Raw genomic sequence first — 19092 nt, 5'->3', positions numbered from 1 at the left:
CAGAAAATATTATAAACTTAAATAAGATCATTACTTACCCTTCTTAAGAGAAAATAAGAAATTTTAACCTATCCCTACAGCATGACCCTGCCATTCTTGGAATATTTGTAGTAGCTCTCCTCTGAACCCTTTCCAATAAGTCAATAATTTTCTGAGATGAAACCACAATTGCACACAATATTTAAGTGAAGCCCAAGTACTGATTTGTCTTGGAGGATAATTACCTCTTTTGACTAAAAATTAATATCTATATACAAATCCTAAGATTTTATTAACTTTACTAATAGCAGCAATGCACCAACTTGATGGCTTCAGTGACTTATTCACTACCATGCCAACATCCATTTCTTCAGCCCTGGCTAATGAGTGGGTTCCCATCTATATTAAACATTTAATTCAAATTATGAAAACTCAAATATATTACCCTTGCATTTAGTAAAATTAAAGGTCATTTACTAAATATATGTCCAACTTACCAATTGATCCAAATTATTCTGCAGTACCTCAACAACCCCAATTCAATTAGAAATATCCAACACTTTAATGTCTTAATTACTAATTATGTTCCTATACATTAATCTAAGTATTAAAAAGTAAAGGCTTAAGTGCCAACATCTGATGCACACCAATAATAACAAAGGTCCAGCTTGACTATTAATAACAACTTTTTGCTTTCTCTCACCCAGCCACCCTACAATTCCATTAACTACTCTTTCTCCAAACCCCACTTCTGCAACTTTCTTAGTTAACATTCTGTGTAACATCTAATATAAAGCTTTTATGAAAATGTAAGTATACAAAATTCAGATTGTTTCTATCATTCATATTACAGAAATCATCCTCAAAAAAGTGAGACAAGATTTACCTTTAGCAAACCTATGTTGGTTCACTTTAATTAGATCATGTTAAATTGATTTTACAAGGTTTCTTTTACCATATTCTCCATAACATTCCCCACTACACAGGAACAACTAATTAGCCTATAATTTCTAGTGTCTTCATAATCCACTTTAAAAATAGATGCAACATTAACTATCCAATTTGATGCCATGACAAAAATTAAAGAGAAGCTCTCATCTGATTTTTAGACTTATTTTAAAACTCTGGGGAAAAAATACTGTTTCATCATAGTGCTTTATTTTGAATATCTGTCTTTTAACTTACAATCAATAATTACAGAATTCAGGTTAATTACAGTAATTCCTGAAGAATGGTCAGTCTGGAATATTGTTAACATCCTCCCTTGTAAACAGAAAAAAAAAGGTTAGGAAAGAAACATTCAAAACCTCAGACAGCTCATAAATTTCAACAAAAACATTGCCATCCACACTCTTTAAGAGCCCAATTCCCACTTTAAGATACTGTTTACCCTTAAGATGCTTAAAAAAACAACCTCAATTCTCATAAGCTCCCTTTAATTTCTTAATTTCTTTTTCTAAGCATATTCTTATCTTTCCCTATGGCTCTGTAAGTATTCCATCCTACCTAGCAATTTAAATTTTCCAATTTTTAGGGTCCATAGTTAGCCAATTAGGTTTTATTTTCTGCCTGTTATACTTTTCCTCTTTTTAAGAACATGTCTACTTTGGATAAAAAGCAATTTATTTTTTTAAATGTCCCAAATCTACTTCAGTGGAGACCATCTCTAGCTTACAATTCACCCTTACCTTGAAAATCCCACAGGTTCAACTAGATTACCTGTTGCTCTGAGTATATCCTCGATAATCTTTCCTTTACGTCTTAGACCCTTCTAAGTAGTACATTCTACACACACATCTATTTCTAGCCCTTGACCTTTGAAGGAGTTCTTTATACTTTTCAAGCAGCTTTTCTGATTTATAATATCCAACATAATTTGCTCCTACATGCACTATAAAAACAGAATGCTTCTTTGTACCAGCAGCTGAACTGTCAGAATACTCTATAACATCCTGTACTTTGTAAGTCTAGCCCTAGACTTTATATGCTTCTCAGTTTCCAATATAAATAACTTGATCAGTACACTGTGTAAACCTCTCAATCGTCTCATACCTTACTGTAGGCAGCTAAAGATTCTATTAGTCTGGTAACTAAATGCTACCTTGATCTGCAGCTATAGCCTCAACTTTTTACTATGTACTCTTGTAAATACCAGTACACTCATTCTCACACCTCCTCCAAAGCACCCCTTACCATAACTATTAATTTCCTATCTTATGTCCTCAATTTCTGCTTCTAATATGTTATCTTCAAGTAAGCAAGCTCTTCAAGTAATCTGTATCTTTCTGAGCCTGTTTAAAATCATAGCAGGCTCACAATTGTGGCACCTATCACACCCTCCAAACTCCACCCACTTATCTCTGTACTACTTCTAATCATAATGAAGTTTTAACAGTCTTAGCTCTCTTTCACCAACCAAGTCGCACAGTATTTGTAAAATGAATTAAAATTAAACTGTTTTATGAAATGTAGGTATGTCTAACACTAAAAATCCCTTAGTTCTGATATTATTAATTACTAGGAGTAGTGCAACTATACATGCACACCACATTTAGTTGCACAGAACTAATTGCCAATTCTATATAATCCACTAAAGATTATAGCAGTTGATACTTAGGATCTGCCATGAGTACCAGCACCACTAATGGATACAATTTCAACTCATAATATAATAAGTTCTGTTACCTTACTTAGCTAGCACTAGGGAGTTTTTTCTTTCTAACTTTCAACTCTTTGTATACAAGCTTGGTCATTTTGATCAACCTTGTAACTGCAATGTAACTATGAAACTACACATAACTCTTAATGTACCAAGTTTGCCATCACATAATTTGGCAAGCTTTTAGTAACCACTACAAGTCTGTTGTATATTAAAAATCAGATATTTTAATATTCTCACTAAAGATTTGTATGTGAATTTATGCAGTCTATCCTAAGTCATTCTAATTGGAATTTGATTTTGTTTTCCATCTTCAGTTCTAATGTTTCATTTGAATAATCTGTAAAACCTACTAAATAAACATCAAGTTTTTGTAAAACTTTATAATTTATTTCCAATTTTCTCTATCCAAACACTAACTGTAGTGAAAAAAGTGAAACATAATATTAAAATATATGAAATAAAATAAACACTTTTTTCTTTTTCTATAATAACTTCATTTTTCTAAACATTTCACATATACTTACTTTTAATTTTATTACTTTATAATATCCTTTAGATACTACCTAATAATATGACAGTCAATTTATCACAGTGGGAGAACTTAGTATAAACAACCTACCAAATTAATTATATGATGTAATTAGCTCAAGTTTGTTTGTTTTTCATTTAAATGTTACTATCTGGCCTAGTAAGTTTTAAATTTTTACATTTTAGTAACTTTTGTTAAAAAATGTATAATATATATAAAAAACAAATTCATGACTTACCTAAGCAAATATGCATATCTGTACTCAAGAACATGGTTCAATAAGACTATTTTTTCAAACTACATTGGTTGTCCATAATTCATATTGCTTTTGAATATGCATTTTACAACACAAACAATATATCAGGTACTAGAATAGAACGTCCGAAAGCTATTATAATTTAACTGGTTTGCTAACTAAGCTATAAACAGATTTAAAAAATTCCATTACTTCTCAAATTAGTGACTTTAGACAACACATTTTAAAGTTTTCTGTCGAGTTACTGGCTTTAGGCACCAAAATACACCAGATTTACATTTTTAATAGTTCAGAAACTACTTTTTCTTTTAGTTATAAACATGTCCAATAGCAATGTCAGAAAGAATTATAGACATGTCTTGAAAGATAGAGAATTATTAGGGTGTGTCTTGTGGGTTTGAAGAAAAAAAAACGTTTTCAGTAAAGCAAGAATATTGAATGTTCAAATTTTATATTTTGAGTTGTCAATACCTACAGTAAGTGTATCTAAGTTCTTAGATACTGAAATGCATGCAAGGGTAAAAAGAAAAATTAAAATGGGGAAATCAGAGCATCAGGATACAGAGTTCAAAATTGAGAATTTATTTAAATATTTCTTTTTGAAATTAAAACTTATATGATATAAAAATTTGAACTATAAACTATATTTTCCTGCCACACTTAACATAAACTGATAATAAAGTAATTTATTTAAGTGTTGAATATAACTTTGTAAAAAATGTTGTGACATAAGCACTTTCACTCACCTATATCCAGACAGTTAATAGTATTTCAGTGAAGTACCATAAATTCTTATAATCTACTACCTGCAAACCAAACATTACTACCAGACTTATGTCATACCATTAGGCTTAGTTGTACGTGAAGTAAACTAATTAAAATACATTAACTGATCCAAACTTACTTTTAAGTAGTACCAGAATAATACTTATTTTCTCCATCTAAATGTTATATTATAATGGATTCAAGTATTTATACCCTCTCTGTTACAGATTTAAAAATATTACACCCATTATCAAGCAGCTTCTTCATTATATCTAAACTATGTAACAAAACCATATTTTTCTCACTGTTCAATAACTGTGTTCTATATAGGTTTACAAGCATGTTATATTTCACAGTAGACTTGAGTTATATATTCTACTTTCTTTGATGATTGATAATATTCTGCTAAAATACACAACTTCTATTGCTCCTAAGTGCTAATTATTTTTCTCCACAGGTAGAACAGCAATAAGTTTTAGTAAACTTGCAGTATATTAGTTTCTCATGTTATCCCATGTGAACTATATAACATTAGCTATTATAAATAAGTACGAGGTTCCTCAAGTATAAAGATTTTGTGTATGTGAAATACTTATAAGAACTTCCACAAACTAACTGATAACATATATTTGTAAGAGGTGGTAAGATAAATTAATAACAGGATCAGGGGTGTTAAGAGAGGTCCATAGCATTAATAGTACTTTTTTTGGTATAAGCAAGTTCAGTTTGTTTTCAAGTTTCTTCTTTTTGCCACCTTATTATGTATGTATGTATGTATGTGTATAAAAAGTCTCCCAATCAATAAATATTAAGAACTTTGTCAGTTCTAAGTGTAACTTATACAGTTCTAATTTGATCGTATCTAGAGATTTTCTTTTGTCCTTGACCACTTGGATAAAAATTTTAATTCTAGCTATTTTCAAGATTTTATAATTCTTGGAACTCTCTGCACTTTAGGTTAATGAAACTGGGAAAAATCTTTTCATGACAATATTTGAGATAAAATAAATCTTGAAGTTAACTTAAAATGTATTCTGGTTCAATATAAAAATACTGTAGTTTGAAAATTAACTTTTTAACTAATGATATTTTTTTTTATAACAAATAAGGTAAATGTACTATGTTTTAAAACATTATGTTAGTTGATAACTGTTTTGATATAATTTATTAGAATACATAAAAAAATTACTAAGTCCTATACCAAATCTATGCCAGTTGATCTATAAATAAACTCATAAAATAGTTAAGTTATAAATATAACGTACAAATACCGAAGATGTTCAAATATATTTTTCATTGTCGTTAGGTTACAAAAAAAAAGGAAATGCGAATCAAGTTAAACTAAATACACATTCATCATTCATATTTTATTTAGTAATTATTATTTAATTAAGAATGATCAAAAGTGTAAGCTACTTGTCCATGTAATATATTTACTTCCAACTTCGTGGTCGGGATCCTTTATTATTGTTAAATGCCTATAAGATGTTGATGAATGTCTGGGAAAAAGCTCAATTTCAAGGAGTTGTATAAACTTACAGTTTACGTTTGCTTTTTAGTAATCTAATAGAAATAGCTGTTGTAATTTAATACACTAATACAATCTCCCAAAAGTTTAGCACAAGTGTTCTCATAATTAAGTCATAAACATGAAAAATTGGAATATTTTTATTGACATTTTTGTGTAACACTGTCATACCAATAAATGTTATCACACTGCTGAAATTTGTTTTTTTCCAATCTATGTACAGTGACATGGTAAGTAATAACTAATACATGCAAACACAAAATACACAAAACTATCAAAGTCTGAGCAGAACTACAGACTGATGTGAATGTGAAATCTTCCTGTCAAGATCAATTCAGTAAAATGATACTGTCAAAACCAGAAACTTTTGGCTAACAAAGCTACACATCTAAAATCAATGATTATAAAACTGCTGTTCATTTTATATCAATCAGTCCAAGCCATACTTAGCCATATAGGCATCCAGTTCAGCATCAAGGGCATTTTTTGTGTTAGCCATGTACTCATCTAACTGATTATCAAGTTCTTGTTTGGATGGAAGGTTGTCTTTTTTGTTGGCACCTCTTCCTTGGCCACGTCCAACACCTCTTCCTTGACCACGTCCTCTGTTGCCTCTAAAATTCTGCCCTCTTCCACCACGTCTTCAGAGAGAGACAGCAAATATAAGTAATTGTGTGCATGTTATCTTATATTAACAGACACAGCAAATAACTACACATTTTCTAAATGTAATTAAATTCGACTAGAAGTTGTAATAAGATAAAATAGTAAACAGTAGTGAGCTTTCAATACAGTAATTCACAAATTATCTTCAAAATGGCAAAAAAAATTAAATTATCAACCAAATATGATATACAATAACCCTAACTTTGCCTATTGTTCAAATTGGTTTCTTCAAAGATTTCACTCAGTAAAACTTTCAAATATTTCTTAACCCTTTCTGGACTTTGGGAGAGGAGATAGTGTCACTGATATCCTTTTTTTCCTCCTTCTCACAGTGGAATTACTTAAATTGCATGAGACTTAAACTTAATAAAGAGCTAAGAGAATTCATATCATTTAGTTTAGTTTTCTATCATGTTCTATGTCAAAAAAAATCCAAAATTTTGTTGAGCCATTTTTCTCGAAAAACTTATAAAAATACTTCACGTTCCCTCAACTTAAAACTTTCAATTCTGGTTATCAGAAACATCCATTTTATTTATCAAATTAATTTCACCTTTATTGATTTTAATTAACATATTTCTTTAGATTTTTTTTTTTTTTTTTTTTTACCAAATTGAGAGAGATTTATTTGTGACCAAAGACTTGACCTTTCAAAATGGTGTTAGGTCAGGATAGGTGACTATGGTTGAAATAGATGTATACAAGTTTCTTCTATTTATGCTGTTTGAATAAAATAAAAAACAACATTCAGTAAATAAGGATTTGAATCACCGAAATATTTTGCTCACAGTTTTCTTCCTAAACACTTCTCTCTCTCTCTCTCTCTCTTAATTTTGTTTGTTTGTTTGTTCCTAGTTTCCTTCTCTTCAGCTTCTACCATCTTCTTTTTAAGCTTAACCTTTTCTCTTTTTCTTTTATGCCTGTCTTTTGCAGTATTCTCTTTCTCTATTTTTTGTTTATAGTTGCTATAAGCCATTTTAGCAGATCTGAACAGTTCCCTATAGAGTGAAATTTTATGGGGCTGAAGCTTGTCAAGATTAGAAACTTCACCATGTCTTTGACATTTCTTATAGCATTCAGTTTTCTCCCCAATGACAATTCTGTCTTTTGTGACAATATTTCTTTTAACAGACAAACTTCTTTTTACATCTGCATTTCCATGGTACAATACTAATGCTTTCTTGACAAGGAAGGCAGAAACCTGTATTTAAAATACGGTTGTCAAGTATTTTAAATAAGACTTGCCTTCAGAAATGATCCACCTTTTCCCTGGCTTCTAAATGATCTTCCCTTTGTTACACTTTCCACTCATCTGTAATGTTAGTTATAACATTCTCTTCAAACATTAGTTAACTAGATAAAACTTCTACATCTGTGACAGAACCTTGATCAAATCTTTTTACTGGAGACAATAAAGCTAGTGCTTTGGTCAACTTGTTTTCAAAAGGAAGCCGAGTGATCAGGTACTTTGATAATGCAGTGTATAATGACCATATACCAAGAATTTCTTTGTGCTGGGTCTCTATTTTCATCTTAGAAAGCTCCTGTCTTGCTTCTCCAGAGAAAACATCTTCATCACCTAGCTGGTTTTTAATGCCAATATCTAGATTTTTCAGGTCTTCTGGTGATATGCCATTAACAATGTCTGCTTTTACAAACCATCTCAGAATGGTGCAAACCAACAATGTCATTCATCTGTATAGCAGGTGAATCATAGATTGATCAGTTTGGAACTCTGAGAAAATCTTCAAACAGAGGGATAACAGACAATAGAAAGAACAATTTGACTATATTATCAAAGCTGTTCTTCATTAGTAGTTGTATCAATCCTTTTATAACTTCACAGCATGTGATGTGGACAGAATTATGCAAGTTGTACAACTGGCTTTCATTTTTCAAGATTTAGATGAGTAGAAAATAAATTCTGAGTACTGATGTTTGGATTGCATCAGTTGTAGAATGTTTCGCTGTCAATGTAAAACAAAATTATCATAACTAAATTACAAAATGAGTAAAACTGTATCTTCTTGAATTTTCAGTAGTAGAGAGTTCAGTCACACCTCTTTAGCTGAAATGTTCAATGTTGGACAATTCCATTGAAAGAATCGTGAAGTCTTCCCTGTGTGTTTTGCAGTAGTGGCTTTTTTGTTGAATTGAGAATGCATTTATGGAACTTTTTAATCAACATTTAAAAATACTGAAATTCTAAAATAAAAAGTATTTCTAATACTTTAAAAAAAAGTGTCAACAAAATTTGGATACTTTATAACATTAAAAATGATAGAAAAAGTAAATCCAATGAATTTCTTTAAGCTGAATCTAGCTAATATTTAAGTATTTATTAAGTTGGTTCTAAGTTTCATGCAATTTGGTTAAGTATTTCCACCATCAGAATAAAAAGCAAGGGATATCACTGATACTCTTCCATTTGAAAAGGATTGGGTAAGACAATCTTACTTTATTATTGTGTCTTTTCTACTTTTATGCATCCATTGAGTGCAAAACAAGCCCCTTGCATAGCCCCCCCCATCCAATAGATTTATTTAGATCCAGGATATTAATATCTGAATTAATGCTACTATGAAAAAAGTATATATTTTCAAAATCTCAATGATCTACCACTCTATATTATTTAAAGTCTTTTCAGTAATCTTGCCTACTCCATATGCAGAATCTTCTCAATTAAAGAAAGTATCACCCTTGATCAGAATTTTAATATCAGCAGCAACATTTAAAATTTTCCTATTAATGTGCAAATCAGAATTGTTGACATGCTGCATATAATGAACAACAAAGCTCAAACAACATCCTCTGCTTTCTACTATCAAGCTAATTTTATAAGAACTTTTTAAACTTTGCCATAACATCCATAAAATTTTAACTTCTGAACTAGCCTTTTTAAAAACACTAAATATTGATATAGGTATCTTCTGGGGTTAAATTCTGCACTTCTCAGACGGATGGTCAATACATTAGAGAAGAGAGGAGACCTAAATAGCAAATGTCACAATTCTCATACTAGGGAAGGTTGAGGATTTTAAAAAATATTTCTTTATAAAATCAAGAACTTAAAACTTATATAAGGTTAAAATTTGATTTATTATCTTCATTTTGATGCCAAGTTTATTCATATACATTGACAATAAAGTAGTTTTAGAATGTAACTCTGCAAAAAAGGTTGTGATATGTGCAGAAAAGAGTAACCATATGGAAAGGGTGAAAGATCAACCACTAATAAAGTGGTCACATTATAATGACAAAATTAACTCATTTTTAAGAACTTGATATAACCAATCTATATTCAGTTTAATCATTTAAAAACTAAAAATAATCAAATAATTAAGGTAAACAAATAAACTAAAGATTTATGAGAAATAATTAGCATTAAAGCTTCCCTACCTAAACCGCCTGAAATTCCTTCTCTGCTGATTATACATGCTTCCTCTTCTATATCCTTGTACATTTCGTCCTACAAAATAGGGTTAACCATAACAATTAAACATTATTAATACCTTATACAAGAACAACATAATACAACTGCAGACCAGTTTTGCACCAGGGATATACTGAAATTTATTTATTTGTTTGTTTGTTTTTAAATTTCGCGCAAAGCTCCACTAGAGCTATCTGTGCTAGCCGCCCCTAATTTAGCAGTGTAAGACTAGAGGGAAGGCAGCTAGATATCACCACCCACCGCCAACTCGTGGGCCACTCTTTTACCAACGAATAGTGGGATTGAACGTTACATTATAATGCCCCGATAGCTGAAAAGGCGAGCATGTTAGGTGGAACGGGGATACGAACCCGCGACCCTCAGATTGCGAGTCAAGCGCCTTATCCACCTGGCCATGCCGGGCTGAAATTTATTTAGAAATACACTAACTGGACTAGACTGAATTAATGTATTCGGGTTACCAGAAATTTGAAAGTATTTTTACTTACAAGAGTAAACCTTATGAATATGGCGACTTATTTTGAAAACAATAACATTAAGTCAAACCACTGAAATGCTTTAACCACTATGAAAAAATTTAGTTGTGTATATATGTGTACATGAAGCAGTTTCAATGTGTTTTACCTTATTATCATGGAAGCAGAATCTGATGAAGTATCTTACTCTAACCAGAATATCAGTGACAATGAAAAAAAAACTATCTAGGATGTGCAATTTCCTCTGCTAATACTAATCAAAAGATTGGGCAAAATAAAATTCATAAAACCATTATCTATACATTTCCTACATTTTACAGAGGAAGACTAAATATCTACTAATGAAAATACTGTGATATGTAACCTTAAAATGTGTTTTAAAAATTCTATCATAATTTTATAAAAAAAATAGCTTGAACTACAGACACCCTCTATTTACCCCCCATCTCAATCCACCCATGAATGCATGGTGTACCTCTTGTTTGGAAGCCTCTATTTCCTCTACTTCTGAGGTTGTTCCACTGTGCTCCCCTTTTTGGGCTGTTAGATGTTTGTTGTGTTGGAGTTCTCCACCGTCCTCCAACAGATTGGTTTCCAAGCCGTGCCTTTAGCATTGGAGATGTTCCTAGCTGTCTTCCACCACCTCTTCCAAAGGATTTCCTAACACCTGGTCTATTTGCTGAAACTTTACCACGACCTCCACTGCTCGTACCAAATCTATTCTGAAGCTGAACACTTTTAGTAGCACCGAAACTTAATCTTGCTTTCACATTTGTTCTACCTGGCCCTCCTGATTCTGTCCGTGAACCAAGGCGCTGTTTAAGATTGAGACTTCTCTGTGTGAAAAAGTGTAACGATACATAAAATAACTCTCCAAACTCATTTGTAATAACAAATAAAATTATCTCTTAATAAAGAACTTATTCCAGTGGTATAAATAACAGTGCCATACTCTATATTACAGAATTACTGTGCCTTGTAGCTCCCATTAAACAATTACCTATATAAGTATAAAAATAGAGAGACCAGATTCCATGTATCTAAACAACTTTAAAAAATACTGCAAATTATTATAAACTTATTATCACTAAGTATAAAGGTCCCTTAAACTTAAGATAAGCAACAACGTAAAGGAATGTTTACCAAACAGTTGAAAATATGTTCTTGTTACACAACTAGATGTCTGCAAAAAATTTTTTACAGATGTGTGTAGTGTTTGATAAGCTATATTATATAAATTTAGAAAATTAAGTACTGCTGTTTAACAAAAACCAAATAAATAATAAAACAAGGAATTTAATTGCACAATAAAACCTCATATACAGAAACAAATGTATATGAGATTTCATCTGTACCATCATAAATAATATTGACTTTCAGGTCTATTGTCTGAAAAATACAAGAACTACTTAATACTAAGCCAAAAATATGGTCAGTCAGTCATGTGATCATAGGTTTAAATGAATATCTGGACTGAAAAAGCCAGGAATCATCTATATCATCATGTTTCTCTGCACAAATAAATTACTACAATGGTGAAAAAACAGTCATACTGATTTTTCAAACTTTTCTTTACAAAAATGTTGAGAATTGTCATATTGATTCTCCATATTTTACTTTAGAAACAAGTTCAAAACTTTTCAATTGAAATCAAAATCCAATTACCATTTTATATTAAAAATAAAACTCATAAAAATTGAAGTAAAATCCATAATACAAAATAAATCCATCTGAAAATAAGACTGAACAATGACCTATTAGAAAACTCATTTCTCTAAACATTTTTTCAACACTATTTTGGTGCATATATGTATAGTTGAATTTAAGTTAACATAAACTTTTTTTTTACTTACAATATTCTTATATCATTCACAATTTAATAATTAAGTTAAACTTATGGAAGTTGGAGGAAACAAAAATCCATTGTCTACATCATTTATTTAGAATTAATACCTGTATATGTATATTAGCACATTTGCTATAATTATTGTACTATGATATTTAGTATTCAGAAGAATATAGTTGATTTGGATATGTTTACTTTACACTTTACAGTATAAAAAAGTTTGAAAATGAACAATAATGTTTACATTATATTTACCAAAATTAAAAAACAACACATAAATACATTAAATTTGTCTTTAACAATTTTGCAAGACAATTTAAATGAGCACTGACCTTTTTCAGTTTTAGGGCTGCCATCACACTGGGTCTATTTGCCATCTGTTGAGCCAGACGCATATTTTTTGCAGATGCTTGTCTCTGTTGCTGCACCTTTTGTCTTACAGAGGAAACTGATGTCTGTGTATGTTCTTGATATGCAGTGAATCTTCAAGGGAGAAATGTGGAGGTTGATAATCACTGTTCAAAATGAAGCCCATTTGACTGAGAAGTCAAACTCATAAAAACAAAATACTTGTTCAGCATGTCTCTTGATACCATGAAGTCTTAATAACAAAAAGGAATCCATTTAATGCCATCACATGAGTAAGACAAAAGCAGAGACAGAAACAAATGGCTTTAGAAAGGCAATTTAAAAAAAATTTCTGTATGCCATTTGACTTAAAATATAACTGGCCATAGCCAATTCATATAATGAATACCAGTACAAAACCATATTTTATAAGATAAAATAAATGATGACAATATTTGTTTCATTTGATACTGGTGCTTTGTTTCATAACTTATGATCAAAGCAAGCTACATACATATATTAGAGCTAAAAAATTAACAAACTTAATAATGTAGCTAATTTAATACATCAATTTATTTTGAAAGAAATTTACAAAGCTCATCCTCTAAAATTTTACATAAAGAAAGAGCAAGGTCAAAGGTTTCAAATTATTCTTTTTTTAAAAGCATAATAAAAATAATAAAGACATATGTGTGCCTAAGTAATGTTTATACTTGCAATAATAAAAACTGAGTATCTGTTACATGAAATTGCATAAAGTTTAACAGTATTAGTGTTCATTTAAAATCTATAAGGTCATTTTAATACAAAATTTTTGTCATATATATATATATATACTTATGAAAATAAATGGATTTAGTGCCAAATAAAACTTTTTTTCTAAAGCACTGTCCCACTTTCTCAAGTTCATATTTTTTTGCTTTCTTTTTTGATTTGCTGTTGATTAGTTTCTTTGCCTCTTAATGTTTACCCTACATCTGCCTAATACAACATCAAAAAGGAGCTTTGAGATGAATTCTCAAGGGCACTGCAAAAATGGTTGAGGACTATGTCAGTTTTCACGTACTTATCACTGATCATCAAGGGAGGTGATGATGATGATTACTACTGAAATAAAACTAGAAAAAAAAATCATGCAATAGTAAGCTACATAAAAATAACTTCAAATAAAACCTTTATCTATTCATGACATAATTATTATTCCTTTGCTTAGTGTTAAAATATTTTTCATTTATGGATTTTAGCTATAACACTTGCATGGAATACTCTATAAAGCCGGAGTGTGACAACCGTTTTATTTCTTTGAACTTATTCTGTTAGCTTAAGTCATACGTGAAATTTATAATTTATATCTGCATTAACATCCAAGTGTCTAAATTTGATTTAATAAACATGTTGAAACACAAGAGACTGGAGTTAAATAGCTGTAGTTTGGATTTTACCTATTTGAATATTTATACACAATAAATATAAGTATCTAATTCTTTGAAAATAATGGATATGTCCATATCTGATACTCATCATTCAAAATACAGATGATATCTAGGCTATATAGCATTGCTGGGTGTGGCCAACAGCAGTTTCCTTTACAACATGAGTGAACAAGAAATTTGCTTAGTTGGATTTTTATGCCACAAACATTGCCATTCTTTTAACTTAATGTTGTTCAGAATTAATAATTACACTTACACTAAACTGAACCTTTATATAAAGTGTAACAAAATTACAAGAAAAACTGTATTCATGTGGACTGTTTCCTGACAAATTTATAGACAGCCTTACCAGTTTTTGCTATTTCTGTTGTCATAATAAAATAATTGCAGTTAACTAACTATATGATTAACTGTAAGAAAAAATTTCAAAACATTTTACCTTCTTGCACTTTTCTCAACAAATAAAATCTAACATTTCTGATATTTTTTTTTTTTTTAGCTAGTTGTTAGAATGTGGAAGAGACATGCATACACACCATATCAATTTTTTTTTTCTTTTCAGATTATAAGTCATAAGTAAAAAAATCCATGTTTCTATAGTACCACTTACACTGGTGAATAGTTTGCTTGGAACTTGAGACCTAAAGATTAGAATCAGTCTCAGAACAGTGATGCAACTGAAGGCTTCTCTCTTTCTTAACATAACATCCTCACCAATTAAACAATGCGTTTGTTCAGTACTTGAATCACACATACAGTAATAAATATAAAGGTTTGATGCATCTGTTTCAACATGAAGCAGCATCATATTTATCAGTGTTATTTCGATTTACTTTAGTAACTGGTGTTAAAAACTGAAATATGTCCTCATTCCTAGAGGAGCAGTGAAAATATTACATTAGAGCAATACATTCAATCTGATGCAGAAAGTACTTCAAAAGCTGATATTTATAAGGGTAAGGAAACAGTTCAATTCTAAAAATAGATTTTTTAAAGTATTAAACAGTTTTCTCAGAGACATTAAACTGTTACTCTTTTCAATCAACTAAAAATTAAATTCTGGTGGTCCTCTAAATTTTTGAATCAACAGTATACAATCAATTAGTCTTTCCTCCTCATAGCTAATTTAAAAATTTTCCATATAATAAAATACATATTGATAATTTTGTATTTCTACTTCATGATGTAACTACTGACAAAATTCAATTAAAAAAAGAAGCTATTCTAAACTTTACATCAATTATTTTTGTATTCATATACATATATTCATACTTTGAAGATTACATATAAGAAATGTTACCTACAAGTATTTGTAAAATGTAATATGTTTTATGCAAGTAAATGTAACAGTTCTAATGTTAAGCTGATAGCTTTGTAGCTTATAAAGCTGATCTGGTTCTATTCTCCCGATTCTCTTAAGATTAAGCAAAATTAATACTTGAAACCATTTTTAATTATAACTGGTGAAACCAATGTAATAATAACTGAAATATCTGTGAAATGTACAACTGTCTTTGTTATTTCTTTGTCAATTCTGTTATTAAGCAAAATTATTAACTTATCCTGAAAAACACAGATTACAATTGGATTTAAATTTAGAATTTCCAAATATATAGCTAAACTAGAGATATTTTAATTTCAATTACAGTTTTAGCAACACCATTGATATATATTATTGATCCATTCAGTTTGTTTCACAGGATTTCAAGCACTTTTTTGCCAAATTGTTTTTTCTTCAATTACTTCCAAAGTTCAAGAATTTTGTGACATTTAGGATTTTTTTTCAAACTGCACCAGAAACTTACCTTTTCTTTGCAAACAAATAGCAAGAAATAAACTCAAATACATGACTTATTTTGCTTCTTAACTGTTTTTCATAGTCTATGGTATTTACCATTGCATATTTCATACACATTAAAAGAGCAATATGGAATTAATTTTTGAAGTATGCTAATGACAATCTGAAGATAAGAATTTATTAGAAAAACTGGCTTGAAATATAACCTATGTAATATATAGCTAAAAACCATTGATTAAACACATATTTAAACTGAAACATATAACAAACAAACTCTGATTTGATTTTTAGAATTCAGTGTTTGATAAGAGACAAACAAATTAGGACCCTCCAAAAAAAGGGCTTTTTTAGGACCTAAGATCCCAAAACTATAGTAGCTTGTAGCAATTTATAGACACTTGAAAACCTTGTTTTGCTCTAAGTCAATTTTATGACAACATACAAAAATGTAACTTAGTTTGCAAAATTTTTTTCATACTGAGGAAAAGTAATGAAGATATGTATATTCTTTAAGTTAATTAATGTGTGTCTGAAATTCCAAAATCCAATATTAAAATTCAGACACTACAATTTTCCCAAGTAAAAGTTAACCACTCTAATACAAAATTCCTGGATGAAAACCTATCAGTCCTTGATACAAATTATGCTCCAAAAACAAATCTAGAATATCTAAATATGAAGCAACTTGGACAAGTAAGGAGTTATTCAATAATAAAAACAAAACTTCATAAATTTTCATTCTTATCCTAGTTTAATTTGAAAGAAAACGTAAATTATTTTTAAAAAATTCAATATTTACTATTATGCTGCTGCAAAATATTCACATGCGTACACATAAGAATTGGTCTATAGTTTAAAGAAAAAATCAGAAACCAATGGTAAAACATTTATTACAAAATAAACATTATTTATGAAAGTTTCAAAACATAATCTAACAGCCAAGCACATTGTTGAAGCTAACGTATATTTTTTATTCCACAGTTAATTTATTAGGCAATTTTTTCAAGAACCTGCATTAGAAATGGGGTCACATTTGTCTATAGAGGTTTAGATTAATATGTATGCCTAATACAAATATTTATAAGAATTGTATTTTGTAAAATAATACTTTTTTAACTTATATTATTCTCCTTTTTTTTTTCTAATCTAGTTGTTTTGAAAAGCATTTTATGATCCACTAATTAGCATAACTACTGTTTCAAGCCACTTAAAAAATTTAAAATGGAACAAACACATGGTTTGGTTATCAATGGAAATTATTCCTTTGTCATTTTAGACTCTAAGTCCTTTTTAGTTATTAGACATTAAAGAAATATTAACTGTGAAATAAAGCAACTATTCATTTATGAGAATTATTTGAGAACTACTATAGCTCTTATGGTACTGAACAAACTGCCAAAATAATGTTCATTTTAACATGCACAAGGTAACATAATACCAACTTGGACATAATTAACTTAAAATAATGCAAATATTTCAACATTTCATCACTTCTTTTTTAGTATATTTAAATTTTACAACACCTTTAGCAGTCCCAACACTAGAAACACATCATATATCTCAGTATTCTACAAGTTCAAATTTGGTCATATTAATACATAAAAAATGCTTTTGCTTCTAAATAAAGAATGCATATAAAGGTAGTAAACAAACAACTAAAGCTTTCATCCCAAAATAAGTAATTTTAGAAGAAATTCATCATGTTATTCCACTGACTCCTTGGTCTCTCACCGTTCATTAAGTGTCATTTTCGTTGAGTTCTTCAGAACAATCTTTCCCATATTAGATGCCATGATGCTGAAAACAAGTGTCAAGGAGATCTTTAAAAAAATAGATACATATGTAATAATTATCTTAAATTACTGTATTTAACAAAGATTTATAATGTTCACCTACTAATCCATATTACTTTGATAAGGATTGTGAGACTTCTTTCAAAATGGAAATAGGTGAGGTGCTTAATATTCACATTTTTATGGAGTTTTCCCACCCTTTTTCTTGGTTTTAAGATAATGCTTTGGACTTCCTGCTGAGTACCTAAATTTTACATCAAAACCATGAGGAGAGACAAAGATCATAAAAACATACTACCAACATGTTAGAAAATCAAACAATTAAACTATTCATACTGAAGAAGAAAAGAGTAATGTTGAATTGTTTTTATTATTTCTGTATAAAATTAATTCAGACTTTCTAATACAAGATAATAAAAGTCCAAAACTATTCACTACAATGCTTTAATTATAATTTTCTAAATATTCCTTTTTAAAATTAAAACTGAATATGCACGTGCTATGATAGTTGCCCCTACAGGAGGATTTATGGACAGTCAGACAAACAGTGGCATCTGTCTATGTCAGACAACTAACTGACCAGTATTTGTGGAAATGCTGAGTAGGGCAACATTTGGTGAAGAGTAATCACAACATAATTAGATTTGATGTTTCATTACGTGTTGAGATAAATATGAACAAACTCTTAGTTTCTAATTTTCAAAAAGGCAGTTCTAAGACTATGAACAAGTTTTATCATTAGTAAATTGGGATAATGAGTTAAAAGATGATGTAAGATAGATCTCTAAAAAGATGAAAATAACTGGGATGGTAAAATCTAATTAGCTTAAAACATAAAAAAGAAAAAATATGGGATAAACGTTAAAATGGAATTAGACCCTTAAAAGATGCTAATGGCAAGGCTTTTGTTGAAGATGGCCCAGCTTTGTAATGCTCTCTCCAGTTTTTACAAGAAAAGATATCAGCAATTTTCCTAACCCTGACAATTCTATGAAAAACATTGGAACTAATCTGAATCATGGAGATACTGACCTATTCTAACCAGTGAACACCTTTAAAGATTCAAGAGTACACCTACATATTAAATTTAAAAATTTAAGTAAAAATATAATATTTTACCACAATGTTTTTTAAATAAATTAAGATATTTACTACTTGGCAAATAAATCACTAATACTGAGTAAATACCACCATGCAGTAGCCATTGTTATTTTTAAAATATGCAGTAACCCCACACTGCAAATAAAATAAACTGATAAATAATGAAAACGTTTCACTGTTAACGATGAGGGCAATAATGTCTATCTCTTTCAATACGGTCTGTCAATGTGATGACCTCATATCCATGTTGTGCTTGTTATAGTTTTCATGCTATAACTTTTAGATTAGTAAGTGAACATTAACGAAATTTGGCAAATTATCAGTAAACACTACAATGCTTTCATATGCAAAATATCTCATTTTTGTATTAATTTGTAAGGTTTGTAAAGCAATGTTTCTCTCATGCCTTTTTTTCTTTTCACATCTTGCCTATCTATCATGCAAAGTAATTTTTATTT

At 29.7% G+C, this 19092-nt stretch overlaps 1 protein-coding gene across 4 annotated transcripts in view; it reads right to left on the bottom strand.

Annotated features, from left to right (window-relative positions):
• Positions 1 to 5841: 5841 nt before the first annotated feature.
• Positions 5842 to 19092, bottom strand: part of LOC106475410 (chromatin target of PRMT1 protein-like) — a 17178-nt gene continuing 3927 nt past the window's right edge. For 3 of the 4 annotated variants that reach the window (XM_013936093.2, XM_022379521.1, XM_022379522.1), the window contains 5 exons: positions 17472 to 17537; positions 12494 to 12644; positions 10791 to 11151; positions 9785 to 9854; positions 5842 to 6360 (listed from right to left, as the gene is read on the bottom strand). In XM_013936093.2, coding sequence (XP_013791547.1) covers positions 6150 to 6360; positions 9785 to 9854; positions 10791 to 11151; positions 12494 to 12644; positions 17472 to 17533 — 855 coding nt within the window. In that variant the 5' untranslated portion in view covers positions 17534 to 17537 and the 3' untranslated portion in view covers positions 5842 to 6149. Of the gene's footprint in view, positions 6361 to 9784; positions 9855 to 10790; positions 11152 to 12493; positions 12763 to 17471; positions 17538 to 19092 lie in introns of all 4 variants that reach the window. The other variant, XM_022379520.1, reaches the window with a different exon arrangement.

Source organism: Limulus polyphemus, unplaced genomic scaffold, assembly GCF_000517525.1.
Source record: "Limulus polyphemus unplaced genomic scaffold, Limulus_polyphemus-2.1.2 Scaffold8535, whole genome shotgun sequence".
NCBI lineage: Eukaryota > Metazoa > Arthropoda > Merostomata > Xiphosura > Limulidae > Limulus > Limulus polyphemus.
The sequence above is the reverse complement of the archived record's forward strand: the minus strand, read 5'-3'. Positions and strand labels throughout refer to the sequence as shown.